The following is a 22,030-nucleotide window of genomic DNA, read 5'->3' as shown; positions in this document are numbered from 1 at the left end:
ATCACTACCAACTGCTGCTGGAATCAAAGCAATGGCCAGCAAAGGAAAGCTTTTGTGTCTTTATTCCCACCTGCTCCTCCCAGGAGATGCTGGTTGAAGAAGGCCCTACTTGGTCCATATGAAGACTTAAAAATATAAATATTGAGCTGTACTTTGATGCAAATGATCTTAATTCAAGCAGAAATTAGCTACTGGAAGACCAAGTCCAAGTTGAACAAAGTCCAGTTCTTGCATTTAGAGATGAATATTCTTTAACATAAATAGTGCACACACTAGACCTGGAGAAAGGTTAGCAGAATTTACAAAATATATTGTAGTATGTGGATACAAATTGCACTCACATCACCCTCAGGAGGACTTTTTGTGTTTGCAAGCATGGGATTTACTAAACATGAAAGCTGCTGAGGCATATTATCAGAAATAATGTCTAAAAGAGCTGTCAGATTTGTAAATAACTGGTTATACTAATAAGCCAAGATAAATTTAGCCTCAGTGTAACCTTCTTGGAAAAGTCAAGGGTTCCTGGAAATCAAACAGCTCTGAAGTCTTTTAAAGATCAGTGAAGCACATTGTTTAAATTGATATTATCATGTTGTGCATTCCATGAGGAAAACCACAGTAGTGACTACAGAATCACAGAGCAAAGAGTGGCAGCAGGCAAAAAACCACTGCTAACATCTCCAAGGATCTCAAACTCACTCTTGAATGATAAAGACCCATCAGCAGGGAGAAATGATCAGTGAGAGAGATGATTTCTAGTCCCCAAAGGCAGAAAACAAGAGGCCTAAATATTCAGTATTTGAGTGTTAGCACTGTGTTCTTAACTGCAGATTATAGTCACTGCCTGGCAGATTCAGCAGGGCTGATCTCAAAAAGCACGAGTGTCCTCGTGCATTTTGACTTGTGAACTATTCTTCCAACAGCAGCCACAGAGCATCCCTGGGTATCAAGTCATGAAGTATGTGAGGAAATTTGAACACTGGCAGGGAAAAGGAAAATCAAAAAAGCCCAGAGAGAAACACCATGTATGAATTTAAATGACTCATTTGGTGGGGCTCATTCAGGCTGGACACAGAGGGTACTGCAGGAGAGTACAAATGGCAAGGATTTGCTGTGCAGTGACACTGCTTCCCAAGATCTGGAGCTCATGCACTGGCTGCAGGGCACTCAGAAGTCAGGACCGGGCACTGCTGCTCCCCCGGCATCTCCCCTCTCAGGCACTGATGCATCAGAACAGCCTCACTCCCAACTCCACCCCTGGTCCACAGCACATGGAGCCTGCAGAAAGGATTTCTGCTCTGCAGGAGATGAGGCAGCAGCCTCTCAAAAGGCAGCCTCGTGTCACCCACAGGCTTTAGGAGTGCTGGAAAACCATCCTCTGGTTGTTCCATCTTCCCCTCCCAGCCCCCTCCTGCTCAGAGCCTGTTCAGGCTCTGCTCCCCCTTGCCTCCCTCCCCAGTGATCCCCCTCTGCATCTCCCCAGAGCAGGTTTCAGCTGGTTCAGCCCCCCAGATTTTACAACAAAATGGCTCTTTTTGGAGAGATGAGGAAGACAGGAACAAGAGAGAAGTACCAAACCTGCTGCCAGGGATCCAAGCAGAAGCTGTCACCTGCACAGTCCCCAGCCCCAGGAGCTGTGGGTAATTTAAACTCGGTGTGGTGCTGCCAATAACTGTGTTATTTAATCTTCAGAGCTCATGCAGTGACTTTTTATGGGGTTTTTCCAGTTCCACCCACTCACTCCCACAGGATCAGAGAAAGAAAATTTTCCCACAAGGAATACTTGGAGTGACCTTCCTCTTGCAGCTCGACCTGCTCTGCCAATCCAAAGGCCATTTACTGGATCTTAAATCACCCTGGAAATTGCTCAAGCAGGGAAACCTAAAATTTCCCCCCTTTTCCTTCTGGGATTTCCATCTGCCAGAGATACGGGGCAGGAGAGGGATTACTGCCCTGCCAACACTTCCCTCCACAGTGGGTAGAGAGCCAAACTGCAGAGGATGATGAGAATAAATTATAGCTGAGAGGAGAGCTCTAAGGAAAGGAAAATGCATCCTCCAACTGCCTCATCCCTGCGGCACAGGAGAACAGTGCCAGGAAATCTACAGCAGACTAACAAGACCTTTTCTTTCAAACCTGATCTACGCCACCAAATACAGAATACCTCAAAAATTCTGATCATTTCACTCATCAAGTGTAGAGACTGGATGTACTCCTGAATTTTATATTCTAGTCCATGTATATAAAGACCTTAGCTGATTGCTAAAGGCCTACTATATGAAATGGCTCATAAAGTAGTAAGTCAGCACAAAAACACAGAGTGGGCCATTGCCTCCCAATTTAGGCTTTATTTGCATATGCATATTTTTTACTACTGTACAGCTTTAATTCTTTCACTCCACACTGGACAGACATTTTAGGGCCTCAGAAAAAAAAAAAAAAACCCAACCCTGAATATGTGAATCAAAAGAAAAGTCACGGAGAAAATGACAGCACTTTTCATGTTAAAGACGGCTTTGACACATTAATTAGCATCTCAGAGATGAAATAAAGCCAGCAATACCGAATGATTCATTAGAGTGAAATTAATCTGAGGAATAATTAATTCTGAGGGGATGGAAAAAAAAGAATACAAATAGATATATTAGCAGCAAAACTCTTCACCGATGAGTTTTTCACAGTGATTTCTAGCAGCAGTGGATGAGACTGCAGATAATACAATTTTGTCAGCAGATGGCTTGGTAGGTGGCACTCTCCCTCCTAAGCTTCTCTTACAGATTTACTCCTGAGCTGCATGCCAGCATCAAATAGATCCTTACCCATATTCCAGCCCAGCCCGATTGATGGATGGAGAAGAAATGTTTAACAGAAGAACTGTTTAACAGCAGATTTGTTGGTTTTCTGGTCCAGGACATGTGATGATGAAGTGTGTGCTTGGTACCCACATCAAGCAGACAATCCTTTGCCCTACCTATCGTTATTAAATCCACATTATTACACATCCAGCGTGGTCAGTCTCCACAGCCCTGTCACTGGCAGGCTACAAATCCTTGAATTAAAGATAACTAAACTAATACTTACCAAAAAAATTAGAAGCATCACTTCTGGCTCGCAGTGAAGACTGGCAGCAGCATTTCAGAGCTGCACCACAGGGAGCCACAGGAGCCCAGCCAGGGCTCGCTGCAAGGGGAGCAGCCCCACGGTGCCCACAGAGCACAACAGGAGCAGCTACAGCAGACAGGGTCAGTCCAGCAATGACCAGACCACTCCAGATGTGCCAGTCCTGCAGCTCTGCTGTCCCAGGCTGCATTTTCCCATCTGCAGCTCCCCACACAACCCAGCTGCTGTTGTGATGTTGCAGTTCAACCTTCAGGTTCTGGGATTAAACTCTTCTCCGAGGCTGCTTGTCAAAGTCAAATCACACAGTCTGGGCCTGACAGCAGTCAGAAACATCTCACCGAGTTCAGTAAAACACTGCAACAGTATGCCAAGCAAGAATCTGTACCAAGGTCTAAGCCTTGGGCTGCTCACTCCTCCTGACGTAATTTTCATTCACACTGTTGGAAAACCCGGTGATCCAACGCCCCCAAACTGATGTTACCCCAAATCCACTCTCACCATTGATCACCTGGATCTGTTATTCTGTCCCAGCCTCTGTGCCTGGCCCACCACATCAGGCAGAACTGTTTCTTCCCCCTCTTTGCACCCTGCTTTGATGTCCTTGGCTTTTCCCTGCCCTGTTGCTGAGACAGTCTCTCTAATAGGCTGTACTATTTCAGGCTGGAAATGTTCCCTGAGTTTCATTTTCCACTTGTCAACATCTGTCCCAAGGTCAGGGGCCTTCCAAGGCAGCCAGTTCTTCCTGCTCCATTCCCACAAAGCTCATCAGGGCTCAATTCCACCAAAACAGGCAACCAGAGCCTCTTCTCAGTCCATCAAACCAGTCCTCTCCACTTAGGAGAGGCTAAAAGTAGGGATGCCTTCCAGGTACAAGTTCCATGTCAGTAGAAAGTTCCCTGGTGCTTTCTAGTAATGGTGTACTATTTATAGGAATTCCCTTCTGCTTTCTGAAAGTTCTCTTCTGCTCTTTAGAAATGTCCCAAAGCTTTCTAAGAGCTGTGCATTTCCTTCCAGGATTTCTCCACTTTATTGCAATTCCTTGCTTCCTAGCAATTCCTCCTCACTTCATACAAATTTCCCTTCATCTTCCTGGGAATTTGTAGGCAATTTTTTCAGAACTCACATTTTGCTTTCCTGGGGTTCTCCCACAGCTCTCTAAGGATTCTTTCCTTAATCCTTTCTAAGGATTTCTCAAAATTTTTTCCATGAGTTCCCTGTAGCTTTTGAAAACTTTCCCATGTTTCTCTAGATATTTTCCATCTCTTTCCAGAAATTTTCTGCCACTATGAATCTCTCACTGCTCTCTAGGCATTTTTGTCATCTTTGAGGTGCATCCACCAGGTTGTGGCACAGTGTCAAGGGTTGTTCCATGCTGGTTGTGCTGCTGTGTGCTGTTATGTGCCAAATGCTATTCCCAGTTGTCCTCTGGCGTCCTGTTTTATCATATATGACAGATTTTGTCATTGTTGTGCTGACACATCTGGTTCTCATCTTTTTAACTATTTTATAAAACCATGGGAAAGGCTCAGGAGGTGAAAGTAAAAGGATCAATCGATATCTGGTCCCTAGACACTGATGAAAAAAAAAAAAAAAAGGTCTGTTTGAAGGAGTTGTGAGAGCCTGTGTGCTGTGGGGTGTTCCCACACCTCCTCCTGCCCCTACAGGTGTATTTTGACATATTTGACCAGGGCATTCTGCTGGTCAAGGGTCTTGCTGCCAACAGCAGCTGGCATGGATCTTTCCTGGCAGCAATGATCCCACACGAGACATTTATAAAATAGCCACATCACAGAGGAAATGGCTTCCTAATCCCCTTGAAAGGCTGGTTTATGCCTTTAAACCAGCTTTATGTCCTTTCTAAATGCAGATTGGCTTTTCATCTTCATTCCCTTCCATTCTTATCCAATATAAGCGTGCATCTAGAGAAAGAGGAAAATTGAGTACGCATTAATTTAGCTTGGCACAGTAGAGCATGAGTAACCTAAGACTGAGTTCAAATATTGCAGATGGAGCCAAAGCATTTAAGTGATTTTGTAAGTAACACTCTATCAGCTTATATAAGAGTTTTGTTACAATTTATACTGCCAAAAAATGTTGTGTTACTTGCCTGTTTGATCAAATTTCCCAAGATAATAGTTTATTCCTTATCAGCTAAGACTGGGAAAACAGGGAGGTGGTTTCTGATGTACTGACACAGACTCACAGAAATCGCTGGCTCGTTTAAAAAAGCAATCCTTGAACTCCCTCAGACTGTACCAATGTCCAGCTCTGAAGTTTGGATCTTGTACATAAAATTAATGCACATTATGTCAGGAAACCACAGGAAATGCTGAATATACGTGGTTCACCTCATCCAGCATTCTGCACCTGATAGCAAAACCCAGCACAGAGCCTTCACAGGCACCTCCCATCGAGTGCTAATGAATAATTCCCAGAAATGTTGCTGGTTTCTTCTGGCAAACCCCCGATAACAGCCAGGTTGGTGCCAAGGCCAGTTCCTGACATCATATTCCAGAGCCAGCCGCTGAAAACACCCCAGATCCTTGCATGTGCCTTTGGGAACATCATCACATCATTCCCTGCTGCTCTACAACTACTTTTCTCACGGAGCAGAAAAGTCTTGACATCTCCCACGTTTGCCTTCACTCTGACTGCACTGTTTTTAACCCAGGGTTTGAAATTTCTGGTCCTGCAGTGCCACTTACTGGACATTTCTGTTCATAAAAGCATGTGCAGCAGCTCTTCATTTACTCAGTTGATTGCCAGGGCTTATTTGAAATGGAGAAAAACATAAAATAAACCAAAGTTCACTTAGGAACACAGGAAAGCTAATAGAATAAAGCTTATTTCTTAGATGAGGCAGTAATTGTGGAGGAACAGAAATCCTTTTCTGGTCAGTACAGGAAAGAATTTGCCCTGTAATAATCTGGGAATTCTTTCATGTGGAAACATGCAGATGGTTAAATTCATCCCTAGTTCAACAAATGCATATGGGAGTTTGCAAGTTTTATTATTGGGAAATAAGGGAACTGAAAGGAATGCTTCAAAACGAGCTGGGGTGGGGTTTATTTGATTAATCCAGACATACATGTTTAATAGAGCCAAAAACATTTTAGTGTGAAAATTACTGCAGATGAAGAAAGACATAGAGTCAGAGGTCAGATATTCTTTGTGACTACGCATATTCACCCATTTGCCTTTCAGTTTGTAGCTGATGAGTAACTGGTGGTGATTGCTCAGAGCCATCTCGAGCCTTCTCAGGATTCATGGCAAAATATCAGATTTGTTACTCAGCAATGGGAGAAATGACTCGTCCAGTGAAAGAGAAGTTATGTAGCTGTTCAAAATCATCTGAGCACAGAGAAAATTATTAACTCATGCAGCTTTGCATGTAGTGACTCAGAGAAAAAAAATTAGGTATTCATATATCCACATTAAATACTCTGCAAGCAGAATTTCAATTGTGATGTGAAGAAAAGTCCATGCGTGGTTTTAAATAAGATTAACAAACTCGTATCTTTGGCATACAAGGAAATTATTAGAGGCAGAACACATCAGTCCTCAGAATGCAAACCATACAAAACAACACCAGTTATACCCTACAACAACTAATTTATTTCTCTGCACAACATCCAGCTGTTTCCATTCCCTGAACAAGGTGTTTTTCCTGCTCGGTCTCTGCCATGTTTTTTTAGCAACAAGTGTTATGGTCAGATACCACCACAAATGTGTCAGTGTTGGATCTGTCAGTGGTCATGGAGACTGGGATCTGACTGACAAGATTAAAAAGAATTAGACATTAGAGGGAAATATATAAACTGTGCACAAATTTTGTTGTGCAGTGCAAGGATATCAGTGCTAATTTTTATTCTTCAATGATGGATTCCCACCTGGTATATCTGCACCCACAATTTTCATATTTATATCTCTAAGATTTAAATTGTGGAGCCACAGAGGAAGTAGAACAGGAGATATCTGAGACTGGATGTCGCTGTGTCAGAATGAAGGTTGACTCCTAATTTTTTATTGAAAATCATGAACTGAGCTGACTTTCAGTTAAAAAACTGAAAACAAACTCCAGCCTACACAACTCTATTTTATGAAAATATATATATATAATTTCATAGAAGTTGAGTATTAACAGCAAAACTTTTGTCAGTAAGTGCAACTTCATAAACAAAACCTGGGTAGAGTCGTGGCTTTTGAGTATGAAATTCCCTTTCAGTATCCTGCAATGAGCAGGGAGAGGGAGGTCAGCCCTGTATCCAAAGAGCTGAAGAGTAGGATTGCTCTGCCTGCACAGCTGCCACTCCTCCAGGGATGAGACCTATGGACAGAGCAGTGATCTTACAACGGGAATTTCAACAGAGGAGCTGGGCTGAGCTATAGATGGCACTTACAATTCGTCTCTGTGTAATTGTGGTCCACGAAAGAGCTGAACGAGCACAGTTTGTGGGCTGTGAAGGGGCTGCAGCATCGCGGTGTCTGCAGGCGTGTCCCTCTGCTCCCAGGGGACTCGGCAGCAGGGATGGGATGGGATGGGATGGGATGGGATGGGATGGGATGGGATGGGTTCGGGTCCACCTCCGGCTCGGCTCGGCCGGGCTCGGGCACGGCACGGGTCCGGTCCTGTCCGGTCCTGTCCGCACCGGCCCGATCGGCTCAGCCCGCCCCGGCCCCCGGCCGGTACCGCCCCGGTGGTACCCAACACAGATCCCAAAGATTCCCTGTGCCCGCCCGGGGACATTGTCACCTGCCGGGACACCTGGAATTAGCGGACCCCGGCACGACCCAGCAGGTTGCACAGGGCTGATGTGAACCTCAGGGGAAGTAAAAAAAAAACCAAACTAGAAGGTTTGAATTTCCAAAGTGTGTCTGCTGTCACAGCAGCCCAGCCATCCCTGGGAATAACAGAAGGAAAATGACCGTGGGGAGGCCACCATTTGTCCCTGTGCCGGTTTCCTCCCCCACAGCTGCGTCCAGAACATCATCACTGGGTGCCAGCAGCTTTGAATTGCTGAGATAGAGATGAAGACACGTCCTGCCCCGAGAACTGCTGCCTTCCCCAGTGCCCACACCACACACCGCAGAGACGGGCCGGGAGCCCGGCTGAGGAAGGGATGTCCCGCTGGAGTGCGGGCAGGGGGTGACAGTGACATGCGGATACTCCTTATCTGGCCGCTAATGCGCTTCTTATCTCCTCCCTCAGGTGCGAGCGCTGTGACGAGCCTCGCACTTGAGCGACCTTCAGAGCCGCCTCCTGAGCTGACAGTGCTGTCCTCACACACGGCAATTTATTGTCCCTTATCGCCAGGTTTGGGGCCTTGGTGTGGTTTGGGTTTGTCATAACAACCCTGGAACAACAATCCCGATCCAGTGCAGCCCGGAGGAGACTGACAGGAGACCTCTCACCGCGGCCCCTGCAAGGGCCATTCGGGGCCGTACTTGGGAGTTGGACGCGATGGTGCTTGGCGCTCCCCCACAACGCAGAACAGTCTGTGGTTCTGTGATTTTGTGCTCTGCAGCTTCCTCAGGAGGGGCAGCGGCGGGGCAGCACCGATCTGTGACCAGTGACAGGACTCGAGAATCGCTGGAGCAGTGTCGGGAGAAAATTAGGAAAAGGTTCTTCACTCCAACGGTGATTTGGCTCCCCAGGGAAGCCTAACAGAGCTCACAAATGAGCGTTTGTCGGGCAAACGCCCTCGGCTAGCGGTGGGATTGTTGTGGCTGGGGGGGGGGGGGGGGGCGGGAGTGGTACTCTGATGATCGCAGCGGGTCCCCTCCAGCACAGGGAATGTCAGTTATTCATGATATAATTAAGGGCATTAACTGTGCGAGAAACGCGAGCAGGGCCGGGCCTGGCGGGCAGCGGCTGAGGGCGGCGCGGCGGCCCCCGGCGCTGCCCGCTCGGCGCGGCCCGGCCCGGCCCCGCCGGGGCGGAGCGAGGCGGAGCGGGGCGGCCCCGCCGCCTCCCGGCCCCTCGCCCGCGGCGCCGAGCGAGGCTCTTCCGGGCAGCGCGGCCGGGGCGGCGCGGGGCCGGGTGAGTACCGGGGCCGGGTGGTCCCCGCGAGGATGGGCTGCGGCCGGGGACGGGCGGAGGAGCCATCGCCGGTGGCAATCCCGGTGCTGTGCCGGCGACCAGGCGGGGACCCAGCTCCATCTGCCACCTCAGTCCCCTCCACGGGGACCCAGCCCCCCGTGTCGCTCTACCCCCATCACCGGGGACCAGCCCCCCGTGTCGCCTCGGGCCCTCCGCAGAAGCCCAGCCCCATCTGTCACCTCTGTTAGCCCCGCTGAGGCCCTGATCTGTTTGCGAGCTCTCTTGTCAGGGGTCCAGCCCCGTCTGCCTCCTGCATCCCCTGCACAGGGACCCGGCCCCATCTGTCACCCCAGGCCCCTCCACAGGGCTCCAGCCCCCGTGTCACCTCGGTTACCCTGCACAGCCCCTGAGCTGTTTGTCGCCCTGTCCCCTCCACAGGGCTCCAGCCCCATGTGCAACCCCATCCCCTCCATAGGGGCCTTGCTGTGTGTGTCACCCCTGTCACCTCCCCAGGGTCCCAGCCCCATGTGCCGCCCTGTCCCCGTGGAAGCAGGGCTGGATGCTGGCAGTGAGAGACTGTCACAATCCCCTCCTCCCTGCACATGTACCAGCTCCCTGCTTCCCCAAAACCTGCCCCTGACCACTGGCTGTCCCCTGTGTCACAGGGATTGCGTGACAGCAGCACAGATTCCAGGCTGCAAGAGACAAAGCCTCCCTGCTGCAGGATCATCATTTCCAGGGCAGGAACACGCCAAATAACTCCAAGGTCAGACACCTGGTAGTCAGAGACAGCATTTTAATTATGAGTATTGAGATTTTTTTTTTTAATTTATTGAATTATAAATAATCTGTTGTTATTATACCGGTGGGAGGGGTGAAAATTTGCTTTGTGCCAATGTGCAATTAAAATATCACCTGGATGGAAGAAGATATGTGAAATAGTGAAAAAGTACAGAAGAGGCCCGTAAACACACCTGGAGCAGAGCCAAAGCTACCGCAGTTTATTGGTGGGGGTTAAAACACGAGGAGCAGAAACAAGCTTGCAGTAATCAGGACTGAAAGAAGAGGTTGCACTAACCTTGGTTAGCAAAGGACGTTTATTTTCCTTAATGTGGAGATGAGGTGAACACGTGTGGCATCTCTGGACGTGCCTCGTGTAGTGGGAGAAGGAGGTGGCAAAGCAAAGCAAAGCAGACAGAGCTGAGCTGGCTGCAGGGACCTCTAACATCTGGAGCTGGCTTAAATGCAGAATGATGAAATCTCTGGTCAAGTTGCACGCCAAAGATGGCTCCTGTTTTGAGGAGAGAGCCCCAGCAGCAGGCTCATCTCACCCAGGCTGCTGCTTTTGTTGCTAGGCTACAAGTGGGATGTACATTTATAAGCAAAAAAAAAAAAGAAAAACCAAGCATCTTGTAGTGTTGTCATGCTTTGCCTTCTCCAGCGTTCCATTTAGGGTTGCAGTAGGAAAAATCGTAGTGCTGACAAAGATTCCCCCCCCCCCCGGTGACTGAAATAGGCATTTTACTGGTAGAAGGTGCTTTGGGAAAGAAAAACTTGGCAACTGGCTTTAACATTTGGTGTAAGTACATTGCATCAGACTCCCAGTCATCAGTTGTGCTGCTTATTTCAAACCGTAGCAGCAAATGTGCTGCAAATAGAGGAATGCCACTGCTTACAGACCCTGATAAGTCTCACATGTACCCTTTTGCCACCACCACACAAAAGTGCTTTTTTCCCCAAAAAGTCTATTAGTTCTTCCCATTTGAACTAATTAACTGCCATGAGTGACATCCCTGGAGAAGGCCTTGTGTTCCTTTGTTTGCCAGTGCAATTAAAACATGGATTTGCCTTTCCGCTGTTGCTTTGCCAATGTGTTGTAGTTTTAAAGTAGAACAGGTCACATTTTCCTAGTCAGAGGGGGATTCATTTCCTGTCTTTTCTCCTAAGCCAGCACAGCAGCCCTTTGGGTGGGCATTGTGAAAAATTGGGCATTGGAAAAGAAAAAATCTTGAGTTCGTTCAGACAAAGGAGCCCCAAAAAAGGAACAATGTGTTACTTGAGGAGCAAAGAGGCCTAGCAGGACCCTGGAGTATTTTTCTATCAAAGTGGCACGGGAAATGTTTCAGAAGAACTCAGCTCTGCAGAAACAAGCACTTTGGTTTACAAAGAGGAGGAAGAAGAGAAGCTGTTCTCCCCTTTTTATAGCAGCAGGTACTTTTCTTAAGCTCAAGATTTTCCATGCTGCATCTCATTTCCTAGAGCAAGGTACTGACAGCTGGACATCAGGTTGTTAAGGGACTGCTTTAAAGAATGGAGATGTAAGGGCCTAAGTGTGTCAAATCTTATTTTTGTCTCTCCCAGTGAGTCTGCGCATGAAATATCAGCAGCACCTGGCTCCGACACTTTTGAACTATTCCTATTCTAAAGAATCCTACAGGATTCTGTGAAGAGGTTGTGCTGTTATCTTCTATTTTTACTGTGTTTTCAGAGATAACTCTCCCTCTTGTTCTTTAAAAAAAGAGTTCTTAGTTGCCTCTAGAAGATTTTGTGAATCATTATCTGACCTGAGCACCTTTACATCACCAGAACTTACAGGTCTAAGTCCTGGTAAAGGACACCACGAAAGTTACACCTTTCTTTCAGCATTTTTGCAGGCTGGTTGGAATTCTCTGTTAAACTGGATTACCCAGCTCATCCCATGCTTTGTAACAGAAGGTTGCAGGTTGCAGTTTGGGAGTTGGGCACCAAGAAGTCAAATGTCACAGTGAGCATTATCACAATTATATCTGCTCTACTTTTGGATGTGGAATTCTCTTTAGATTTCTTCCTGGGTTCACAGTTACATCATCATGAAATGTCCTTTTCTATCACTCTAGTCCCAATTTTAGCTGAGGCTGTAAAGAAACTGACGAAAATTCTTAATTTTGGAGTGGAGTTTTTCAAGGCTTGGGTTAAAATACAAGGTATCAGTAACATAAGAAAATATAAATGGTTCCAAGGAAGGTGGCAAAGGTGCGTTTCATCATTTGTGCACTGCTGCATGAGTTTAAGTTGCCCAGAACTTCCCAAATTATTCGCCCATCTGAATTATTCAGTCGTGCAACACAGTTTAAAATAAGTGATCAAATATCTGGGTTGTTCAAAATTGAAATAAATAGTCATTGCTACTCTTCTAGCTGTTGCTTTGGTTTAGAAAGTGGTTGCATGACCTTCAAATGTGATGTTTAAAAGATGAACTTTGTGAAGGAACAGCAGACAGTTGAACTCCTGAATATTCCTGAATCTGCATTTTGTATTATTGCTGCAACTGCTGCTGTTAACCTTTAAACCTTTAAAGGTTTAAAGTCTTCTGCACTTGCTGGTTCTGTGGAAAATCTAAATGTAGCCTTTGTACCAAAACTGTTGATCAGACTTTGTGCAGGTTTTGTGTTATGTTAAGGGAGGCCATTCTCACTTTTTCTGAAGCCCTTTATTCCCCCCCAGTTAATATTGGCATTAAACTTCAGAGCATGAACTGGCAGATGATTCCACCTGATCAGAGAGGGCAAGAAATTTGCCATGGGCAGGGAGGAACACCTTCCAGTAAACCAGGGTAACCCAGGCCCTGTCCAGCCTGCCCTTGGACACTTCCAGGGATGAGGCAGCCACAGCTTCTCTGGGCACCCTGGGTGCCTCACCACCCTCACAGGGAAGGGTTTTTTCCTGATATCCAATCTAACCCTACTCTGTTTCAGTCTGAAGCCATTCCCCCTTGTCCTGTCACTCCAAGCCCTTGTAAAAAGTCTTTCTCCATCTTTTCTGTGAGCTCCCTTCAGGCACTGGAATGCCACAATGGGGCTGAACAATCCCAATTCTCTCATCTTTTCCTCTCTGGGGGAAAACAGAGCCACGTGTTGAGGAAAAACTTCATGAACTCCCCATCAATTACAACTCTGAAAACTTCATGCCATAGGAGGAGCCACAGATGGATAATCAAACCTCTGTGTGGATGCTGGGTGGACAAACAATGCCGAAAAATGTCCCTGGTCATGGGAATGCCACGCCCCGGGATTGTCCAGTCGCTGGAGCGTGGTGGGGCCAGGGTTGGCCGGACAATCCCTCAGCACGAGGCAGGATTTAGCTGCTCTTCTCCACGGGCAGTTTGGATCCAGCTGCTCCAGTGTGGAAACTGAAGGGGTTTAGTGATAGAATGTGCCAGAGTGCATAGTCCGTCCTTCACTGCTGGTTTAATTTTTGCTGGGGAAAAACAACTGCGGGGTGTCCAGGTACAAGTGGTTCTATTAAATACCTTCCTCATTGATCTATTGTATGCAATAGTGAAAGTATGGATCATTTTCTCTCTTACTGCTTGCATTCCGTGAGAGTTGTTAATTGTTTGACTGCATTACAATGTCGTTCTTTATCCTTTCCAGCCCTGCTGATCCTCCTGTGTGAACATAACCTCAGAGTGACATTTCTATATGGATTATTACAACAACTGATGTGTTTGTAAAATTCATTTTGTTTTCCTAAATCCCCTGTTAATGGCTTTGTTGGTGGAGAAGAGCAATTGCTTGGGCAATTTTGCTCCATCCACCCTAAAATTCAAGGTGCTATTCATTGAATATTTTATCCTAATTTAGGATTAGTTAGTATTTTCTGAATGGCAGCAGGTTGAAACAATAAATTCAAGTGTTTACATATATAGACACATTAATTAATTAATGGTTAGGTAATTTGCCTTCTTTACTTGATTGTAACAAAGCAAACTGTTTTATCTTTATCTTTATTGTGCTTTTGCTTTCCAGTTCCCTTGCAAACTTCCTATTTATCTCAAGGTTCAGATGGATTTATTTCAATTTTATTTAATCCTAATCTCCTTTATTTTTTTTGTACACAATTCGATTACAGATAATGAGAACTTAAATCTTGGGCACACTTAGTACAGATGGAAAATTAGATCACTGAAAGTAGTGGAGTCCCACCCTTGACAAAGCATTGTAGTTAAAATAATAATTAAATCCTAAGTAGTTTTATTCCAGTGCTTTTATTATTGAGTATTTGAATGGATTATGCAAACAGCAGCACCCCTCTGAAATTGTATCTAAAAATTAAGGTGACAGGTGGGTAAAAATAGTGTTGCAGCAACTTAAATTGAGGCTGTTGCACCTATTTCTTACAGTTCTACAGTCTCACTGTTTAAATAAAATGTGAAACTAAAAAAAAAAAAAGCCATCTAGTTTGTGATGATGATTCTATGGCTGTTAGACAATATATTGATGAAACCAGTTTTGTGCAGTCGCCACTTCTACTTTATAGTTGGACATTTTGTTTTATAAGGGGATCCCTTTGTATATCAGCACTTTATTAGCTTATGGTTTTGCTTTATGGGATTTATTTCCCTTTTCAGCATTTACTAATGAAGTCTGATGAGTCATGAGTAGCATCATGCAGTCTTCTTTAAAACAAGAAATGAGGCTTTTGTTGTAGAAGTGTTTTGCTGGAAAACTTTTCAAGACAGAAATTCCTTGGTTCTCTCAGGCACTGTTGTAACAGGTCTGTGATTCAGAGTCCCGTGACTAGCAAACTCAGCCACCTTTTTTAATTTACTGCAAGTTCTATATGTCTCCAAATCGTATTATTCTCTACTTTTTTAAACTCCCTTGTGTGTGTGACGTCTGCTCTTTCTCTGTGGGTATTGGTGGTCTGTCAGGTTTATTTTATGTTCTTTAGAACAGTATTGTTCTTACTTAACAGCCAAAAGGGCAGGTCAGCCACATCATTAAGAGAAGAAAATGAGTTTGTGTACTTAAATAGCTGTCACCTAGAATTTAAATCTCCCTTTTTACTGGAGATCTAACTTTTTGCAGGGTTGGCAGCTCTCCTACCCCTATCCTATGCAGGACTGAAGGCTCTATGTCCTTTACTAAGATTAGTAATAGTGAAGTCCATGTTCTGTTCCCATCTTTCTAAACAGACACAGACATTTCAAGCACGAGTTTTTGTTGTAGCTCATGAATTAATGAATGTTTTCTATTTTCCTGCTAGGTTGCTTTTTGCTGCTGCTGCAGCACTAACCCTATTTTGTAGATTTACAAGGAGAAAGAGAGACCAAAAAAGCCTGTGCTGACCTGTCTCTGGTAGCTGAGTCTGGCTAGGCTGGGTAACAGCAGGGGGAAAGGCGTGGAAACATCTGGGAAAGCTGTTCCAGGGCTCAGGCACTGCCCAGGGCAGAAGTTGTGCTTCTTGTGCAGGGGAATTGCCGGGCTCAATCCCTGCCCGTTCCTCTGGTGCCATTGCTGGGCCCTGGGGCAGAGCCTGGGCCCTGCTCTGCCCCTTCCTGCACCCCGGGACAGACAGGGACACCCAGGGCTGACAGGACACCCAGGGACACCCAGCCTCTCTCAGCTGGGGCTCCTCTCCAGGCTGAGCAGCCCCAGCTCCCTCAGCCTTTCCTGGGCACAGAGTTGCTCCAGGCCCTTCCTCAGCTCCAGGAGCTCCTGTCGCTGCTGTGCTGAGGATCCAGAGCTAGACACAGCACCCAGAGGTGCCTCAAAGTGTTGAGCAGAGGGGCAGGATCACTCCCTGACCTGCTAAAAATGCTCTTCCCAGTGTACCCCAGGATCCTGTTGGCATTCTTGGTCACCAGGACGCTCTGCTGGTCACGGAGAGCTCATTGTCCAGCAGGTCCCCCCAGCTGTGCAGCTGCAGGGGTTTATTTCCCTCCAGTACAATCTTTCTGCTGCATTAGTTTCCTTCCAAGGTAGTAAATTCCATCAGCACACCTGGGTCAAAGAACATCAGGGCAGACACAGAGGAGATAAAGTGGGGAGGGAACAAAGACAGGATGTGAATGTGTTTAATCTCCTGTGTTCTGTACATTCACCTTTTCTGATTGTTTCAGACTGAAACAATCCTGAATTGAACCATCTGCAGTGAAAGCAGATCCTTCATGTTTAGATTTCTTATTACTGAGCGGCTTGGGTCTGTGGACAGAGGTATCAGAAGTAAATAAAGGGAATTCCCAGAGAACCCAGTACTGTATATTCTAATCAGAGTGAAAAGAAAGAATTATCCAGAATGAAAAGAGAGAAAAAAGCTTCTGTGGATGCACTGCTTTATTCAGCATTCATTAGACAGCTTTAACCAGATTATCATAAGCTATCGTAAATCAGCTTTAATCTTTCTTAATGAAATGGATAATTTAATTTTAAAAATATTTTCACTTGAACTTTCCTGCAAATAAGGGGAGCAGTCACACAACAAGTTACCAGCCCTAATGTCCTGATTTTTATCTTTATTTTGGTGGAAAATAGGGTTTGAATAAATGAGTGCCTTCATAGGGTTTGCAAAACCAGCAGTTCCCCTTTTAGACCAGAAGATGGACTATTAAGTCACAACACAGCACTGTTCACAGGAGGTTGTTTTTAATGGCAAAGCACTAAGAAAAGGAAAGGAAACCTAAGGAGCATCTCCTGTTGAGATGCTGTGGATGAGAAATCTGTTCTCCAAACCTGTCCTGAGCCTTTTTTCATTTCCATGATCTCTGTTCATCCTGCGGCGTGCCTGCTTGAGAGATGTACACGTGAAAATAACCCTGCTGATAAACAGTGCTGTACAATAATAAACTTAACAGTGAGGGAAATGTGAGTGGAAAAAGGGGAAAATACTAGTTTCCCCTACTATACCAGATTTATTAGCGTTCTGGTATCATAGAATCACAGAATCTGGAATCACAAAATGATTTGGGTTGGGAGGGACTTTAAAGATCATCTAAAATTGGATCTTTATTTATAAATATAAATATATAAATGTGGATTTATATCGATCCAATTTCTTTCTGCCATTTGAACAAGCATTATTTGGAGGAGGATTTTTTTTCCACTGGTTGTTGAATATGTTGCAGAAATTTCTTGTAAGAAAGTTAAAATCCATATACTTGTGCTATGGAGGGACTGTCCTTTTTTCATTAGATGTTGAAGTAAACTTAGTCATCCTGAAGTAATTTTTACTTTTCTGGGCTTTATGCCCCATAAATGCACAGCTCTTCAGGGTCCTTCATTGTTCTTTAATCGTCTTTGAAGTATCATTAGGCGATCTGGTCATGTGTTCATAATGTAGCAAAATGTTGCATTGTATAATCTCTGTTTTGTTAAAACGTGGATTTAGAGAAACAACATTTATTAAAATAAATTGGTGCATTTGTGTTTCTTTTTTTTTTTTGGTTTGCTATGCTGGAGAAGTTAACTGGATTTTATTAAATGTTTCATCTGTCACTGCACTTTATAGTACTTCAGGCATCTCTTGAAATAGTTGATTTCTCATTCCCTTCAATCCATTTTGTTCAACAAACACAAATTCATCACTGAAGTAAAGCTCTTTCTGATTGTATATTGTTGTTTATTATGTCTGTTTCTTAACAAACTTCTGAGCTTCCTTTGCATCTGCCTCATCCTCAGGTATTTGTGCAAATGTAATAAATAATGACAACTTAAATCTTGGGCACATTTAGATGGACAATTAGATCCCTGAAAGTAGTGGAATCCCATCCCATCCAGCAGTGGCAAAGCATTGTAGTTAAAATAATAATTAAATCCTAAGTAGTTTTATTCCAGTGCTTTTATTATTGAGTATTTGAACAGATTATGCAAACAGCAGCACCCCTCTGAAACTGGATCTAAAAGTTAAGGTGACAGGTAGGTAAAAATCGTGTTGCAGTGACTTAAGTTGAGGCTGTTGCACCTATTTCTTACATTTCTACAGTCTCACTGTTTAAAAAATAGTGTTGTATAATAAGTAATGTATAAACCTTTGGGGGTACTGGACACAGAAGCGTTTCTGTAGGCTTACCCCTTTAAACCTCTATTCTGCGAATTCTGTGGTGTTTGTCCTCTGGGTTTTTTACTGTAAATGTGCCCACTTTTCATCTTGCAGGTTCTAGATACATTAGGAAATGAGTGGAGTTTTGAATTGCAAATGTTGATGTTTTCTTGGCAGAGCTTTTGAAGATGGCACCAGATATCCCATTAAATATTAACATCAAGGAGCCCCGATGGGATCAAAACACTTTTCTTGGACGAGCCTATCACTTCTTCACTGTAACAGACCCCAGGAATATTTTGTTATCTAATTCCCAGCTGGAAAATGCAAGAAAAATTGTGCATGATTACAGGTATGACATTGACTACTTCTACTACTGGCCCTAGAAAGTCTAAGTCAATGATAAGTACATGGTGATATATTTAAAAGGAAATATTTCTTATTCCCACTTCTGAGCTTGAAACCCCTTTATTTTTAACCAAATTTGCTCATGGATGGGAAAGTTATGCCCCTCTTAAGGGTTCTGAAATACAGAAGTGTCTAGTTCTGGAAATAGTTAATATGACAACAAAGCCTAAAACTTCCTCTTATGTGTAGCATTTGGAGCAATTTGTTTCTTAAATACCCTGAAAGTGGATTTTCGTAGTTCCACACTACAGACCTCTGAGATTTTGGCTCTACATTTTAGCTCTGAAACCTAGTGCAGGTTTGAGTAAATAGACTCAGCCAACATAACCACTGCTAGGAGTTTTAATTCTTATTTCACCAGTTCATTTAAAAGCTGAGGAATCTTATCTGAGAGTCTCAATTAGCTTAGGGTGACCATCCCCAAATCCTCTGATGCCACATTTCTCACGGGGGTTTGCAGCATTTTGTAACAGTTCTGCTTTTTGCTGTTGTACTGTTTCTTAACTTGTCCCAAGACAAGGTATTGTGGCACCTGGCTTGACAGAAGATGAGCTGTGGAGAGCAAAATACATCTATGATTCAGCCTTTCACCCAGACACTGGGGAGAAGATGATCCTGATCGGCCGAATGTCTGCCCAGGTCCCCATGAACATGACTATTGTGGGCTGTATGATGACCTTTTACAGGTGAGAGATGGCAATGAAACACACAAAACAATTGCCTGAGAATTAGAGAATTGAAAATCAATGTTGTTGTCTAAAGATTCGTTGTGAATATTTTTACATGGGAAATTTTGCTTGCTTTTCCTCTTTTCTCTCCTCCTTCCCTCACGCTGATTAACGGTTCTTTGTAGAAGTAGTTTTGAGGTAAGCCCTTAGCCCTTCTCCTTCACCATCCCACTTTCCCACAAACTGGGAAATGTTCCAAAATCCCATCTGTGTGGAGGAAAAAGTGGAGGAGATCCCTGGGAATTTCCAACCTTATTGGCATGCAGGATGTTCTGTCTGCCCTGTGAGTACTCGGAATGCTTCGATCCGTTGGTTGTGGAGTTCCTGCCGCTCCCCTGTGATCCCTGCATTTCCTCAGTGATTCTGGAATCTCCAGGACGGTGAAGCCCACTGGAGCAGAGCCAGTGCTCTCCTAGCAGCCTCCATGTTAGAAACACTTTTTGACACAGGATGCAGGAAGTGGTGGGAGCTCAGAGGAAACAGCAGCAGCCTTTTGGATGCTGAGATTGGACTAACACCTGACACACACCCCAGTTTTGGATGGTGTTTATAAAACACATGTTGCAGTCAAGAATATGAATCAAACCCCCAACACAGCTACCCATTCCCAGGCACTGCCTCCTGTTAATTGCTTGTTCTGTTATTATCTCTAACTCTTAGAGAAGCTCTCTACCTTTTCTTTGCATTATCACTGAGGTTCAAAATTAGGTGATTTTTAAATTCTTCTAAAATAACTCTATCAAGTCGGCATCTTACTGACTGTATTGTTTCATTCAAATAAGAAAGAACTTCTGCAGGGTTACTGCTTGTGGTGCCTTTTCTTGATTTGTCATTATTTTCTCGTGCTGTTAATTCAACTGTGAGTTCAATAATAATAATAATAATAATGATTACAATTGTTTCTCTTTTCAAGGACGACACCAGCAGTGCTTTTCTGGCAGTGGGTCAACCAGTCCTTCAATGCTGTAGTAAATTACACCAACAGGAGTGGGGATGCCCCAATCACTGTCAGGTCAGGCACTGAACCTCATAAGTCTGATGAGTTTAGAAGTTGCTCTCTGATGTGATTGAACATGGTTGTGTACTAAAGTTTGAGGTGAGACAGGGGTAGGTTTTCCCATCTGTACTAATGATTAATTTGATATGCACAGATGAGAAGTCTGAGAATGGCAGAGCTGAGAACTCCACTTCTGCCATTAAAGACAAGCCTAAGCACCTTGATCAAAAGCACTTAACAGTGCAGGATTTAACAGGAATCTGTGTTTCAGGGCTGAGTCAACCATTTGCAAGTTTTCCTCATCAGTTTGGTGTCCTACCAGCATATTTCTAAGCTGGTATTTTGTGGGGTCCTTTAGTTGTGTCACTGTGCCGCTTTCTCAGTGCCAGCACACACCACGCTGAGGGTTCATTTACACAAAGAGATTCCTTCAACTGGTCTGTGCTTGTTTCTACTTGATGTCTAAAAAAGAGGCTATATAGATGCAGAAAGTAAGAAATCATTAAGTAAGAAACTGAAAAAGGGGAAATTTAGGTTAGATAAACAGAAAAAATCTTCCCTGTAAGGGTGGTGAGGCCCTGGCACAGTTCCCCAGGGAAGCTGTGGCTGCCCCTGGATCCCTGGAAGTGCCCAAGGCCAGGTTGGATGGGGCTTGGAGCAACCTGGGATAGTGGAAGGTGTCCCTGCCCATGGCAGGGGGTGGAATGGGATAAACTTTATGGTTCCTCCCAAACCATTCTATGATTCTATGAATAGAAAACTGGAATTGCAGTACTTGACTTTCTGGTTTTGGGACTGACTTGCCTAAAGATGTCTGGGAGCAAACAGTGGATTCCAACATACAGAGACACCTCCTAGCTGGGAAGTATGTAAAGTGTGGTTTGGGGCAGGTTGGGTTGGATTTGAGTGTTTGCAGCATAGCTGGTCTGTGTGGATCTGGTTTGGTATGGCTTACTTTAATTACTATTACAGACCATGGAAATCCAAACTGATTTTACTAGGTTAAGCAATTAGGAAATTAAATAAAGAACTAACCCTTCAAGGTGTTCATTCAGATTCATGAGAAAATGCTGAACAGGCAGCAATGCACAACCTGCAGAACCTGATTCAGTATTACAATGTGGCTTGGATATGATTTTTACTGCTAGTAAAATAAAAATGTTTAATTCAGTGTCCCACTTAGATCTTCCATCCCCACCTTATTGCAGTAGCACAAGAAAGCCTATTTAACTTCTGGGGGGGCATAACTACATGTGTAAAATGTAATTGTTTTTCAAAGTGACACCAAAGTAGCTGTGCATGTGCAAACATTTTCATTTCTGTTTTAGCCAGCTGGGAACAGCCTATGTTTCTGCCACCACAGGTGCTGTCGCAACAGCCTTAGGACTTAATTCACTAGCAAAGGTATTGCTGGTATTTTTTTTATTCTTGCTAAACTGTGATGTCCTGTGAGAAGCTTGCAGCTCATTTCTCCTCTGGTGTATCTGTGTCATGCACAGCTCCCACTGTGGAGTTGTTATGGCTGCTCCTTTCTTTAGATCCCAACTTTATTTTTTCCCCGTGGAGATGGGTTTATGCATATCTGTCAAACAGCCCATGTTTGGTTCATGCAGACTCTATCTAATAAGGTGTCCTTTTGTTCCAGTTTCTTTTTTCACCTTTCAAGGCATCTAATAGCACTTGAAAATTAATTGGAGTTGTAATTACACTTCCCTGTGATGCTACTAAATTCAGAATGGTTTTGCCACTGCTCCCTCTGGAGAGAAGCATTTATGACTTATTTCTTGTTTGAATCTTGTTTTAACTCTGCCCCACCAGTGAGTTTTCACTGAATTTTAATGTAAAGGAAATAAGTCTGTCATTAGCAGATGAAGCATTTCAATAAAGACAGTGATTAAGTACATTTTTATTTTCCTTGTTGTCCCCTCTCTGTTTTCC

At 44.4% G+C, this 22,030-nt stretch overlaps 1 protein-coding gene across 5 annotated transcripts in view; it reads left to right on the top strand.

The window, feature by feature from the left end:
• The window catches only part of SFXN1 (sideroflexin 1), a 39,788-nt gene that overhangs the window by 8,602 nt on the left and 9,156 nt on the right, over positions 1-22,030 (top strand). For 2 of the 5 annotated variants that reach the window (XM_066197612.1, XM_066197615.1), the window contains exons 1-6: positions 9,076-9,160; positions 9,826-9,926; positions 18,137-18,311; positions 18,883-19,053; positions 20,009-20,107; positions 21,421-21,496. In XM_066197612.1, coding sequence (XP_066053709.1) covers positions 18,148-18,311; positions 18,883-19,053; positions 20,009-20,107; positions 21,421-21,496 — 510 coding nt within the window. In that variant the 5' untranslated portion in view covers positions 9,076-9,160; positions 9,826-9,926; positions 18,137-18,147. Of the gene's footprint in view, positions 1-9,075; positions 9,161-9,825; positions 9,927-13,311; positions 13,426-18,136; positions 18,312-18,882; positions 19,054-20,008; positions 20,108-21,420; positions 21,497-22,030 lie in introns of those variants that run through there. The other 3 variants (XM_066197614.1, XM_066197616.1, XM_066197613.1) reach the window with 2 other exon arrangements.

This window comes from Chamaea fasciata, unplaced genomic scaffold, assembly GCF_029207755.1.
Source record: "Chamaea fasciata isolate MVZ Bird 193981 ecotype frontalis unplaced genomic scaffold, bChaFas1.0.hap1 SCAF_15, whole genome shotgun sequence".
In the NCBI taxonomy this organism is placed as follows: Eukaryota; Metazoa; Chordata; class Aves; order Passeriformes; family Sylviidae; genus Chamaea; species Chamaea fasciata.
Note: the sequence above shows the minus strand (reverse complement) of the source record. Positions and strands in the feature narration are given on the sequence as shown.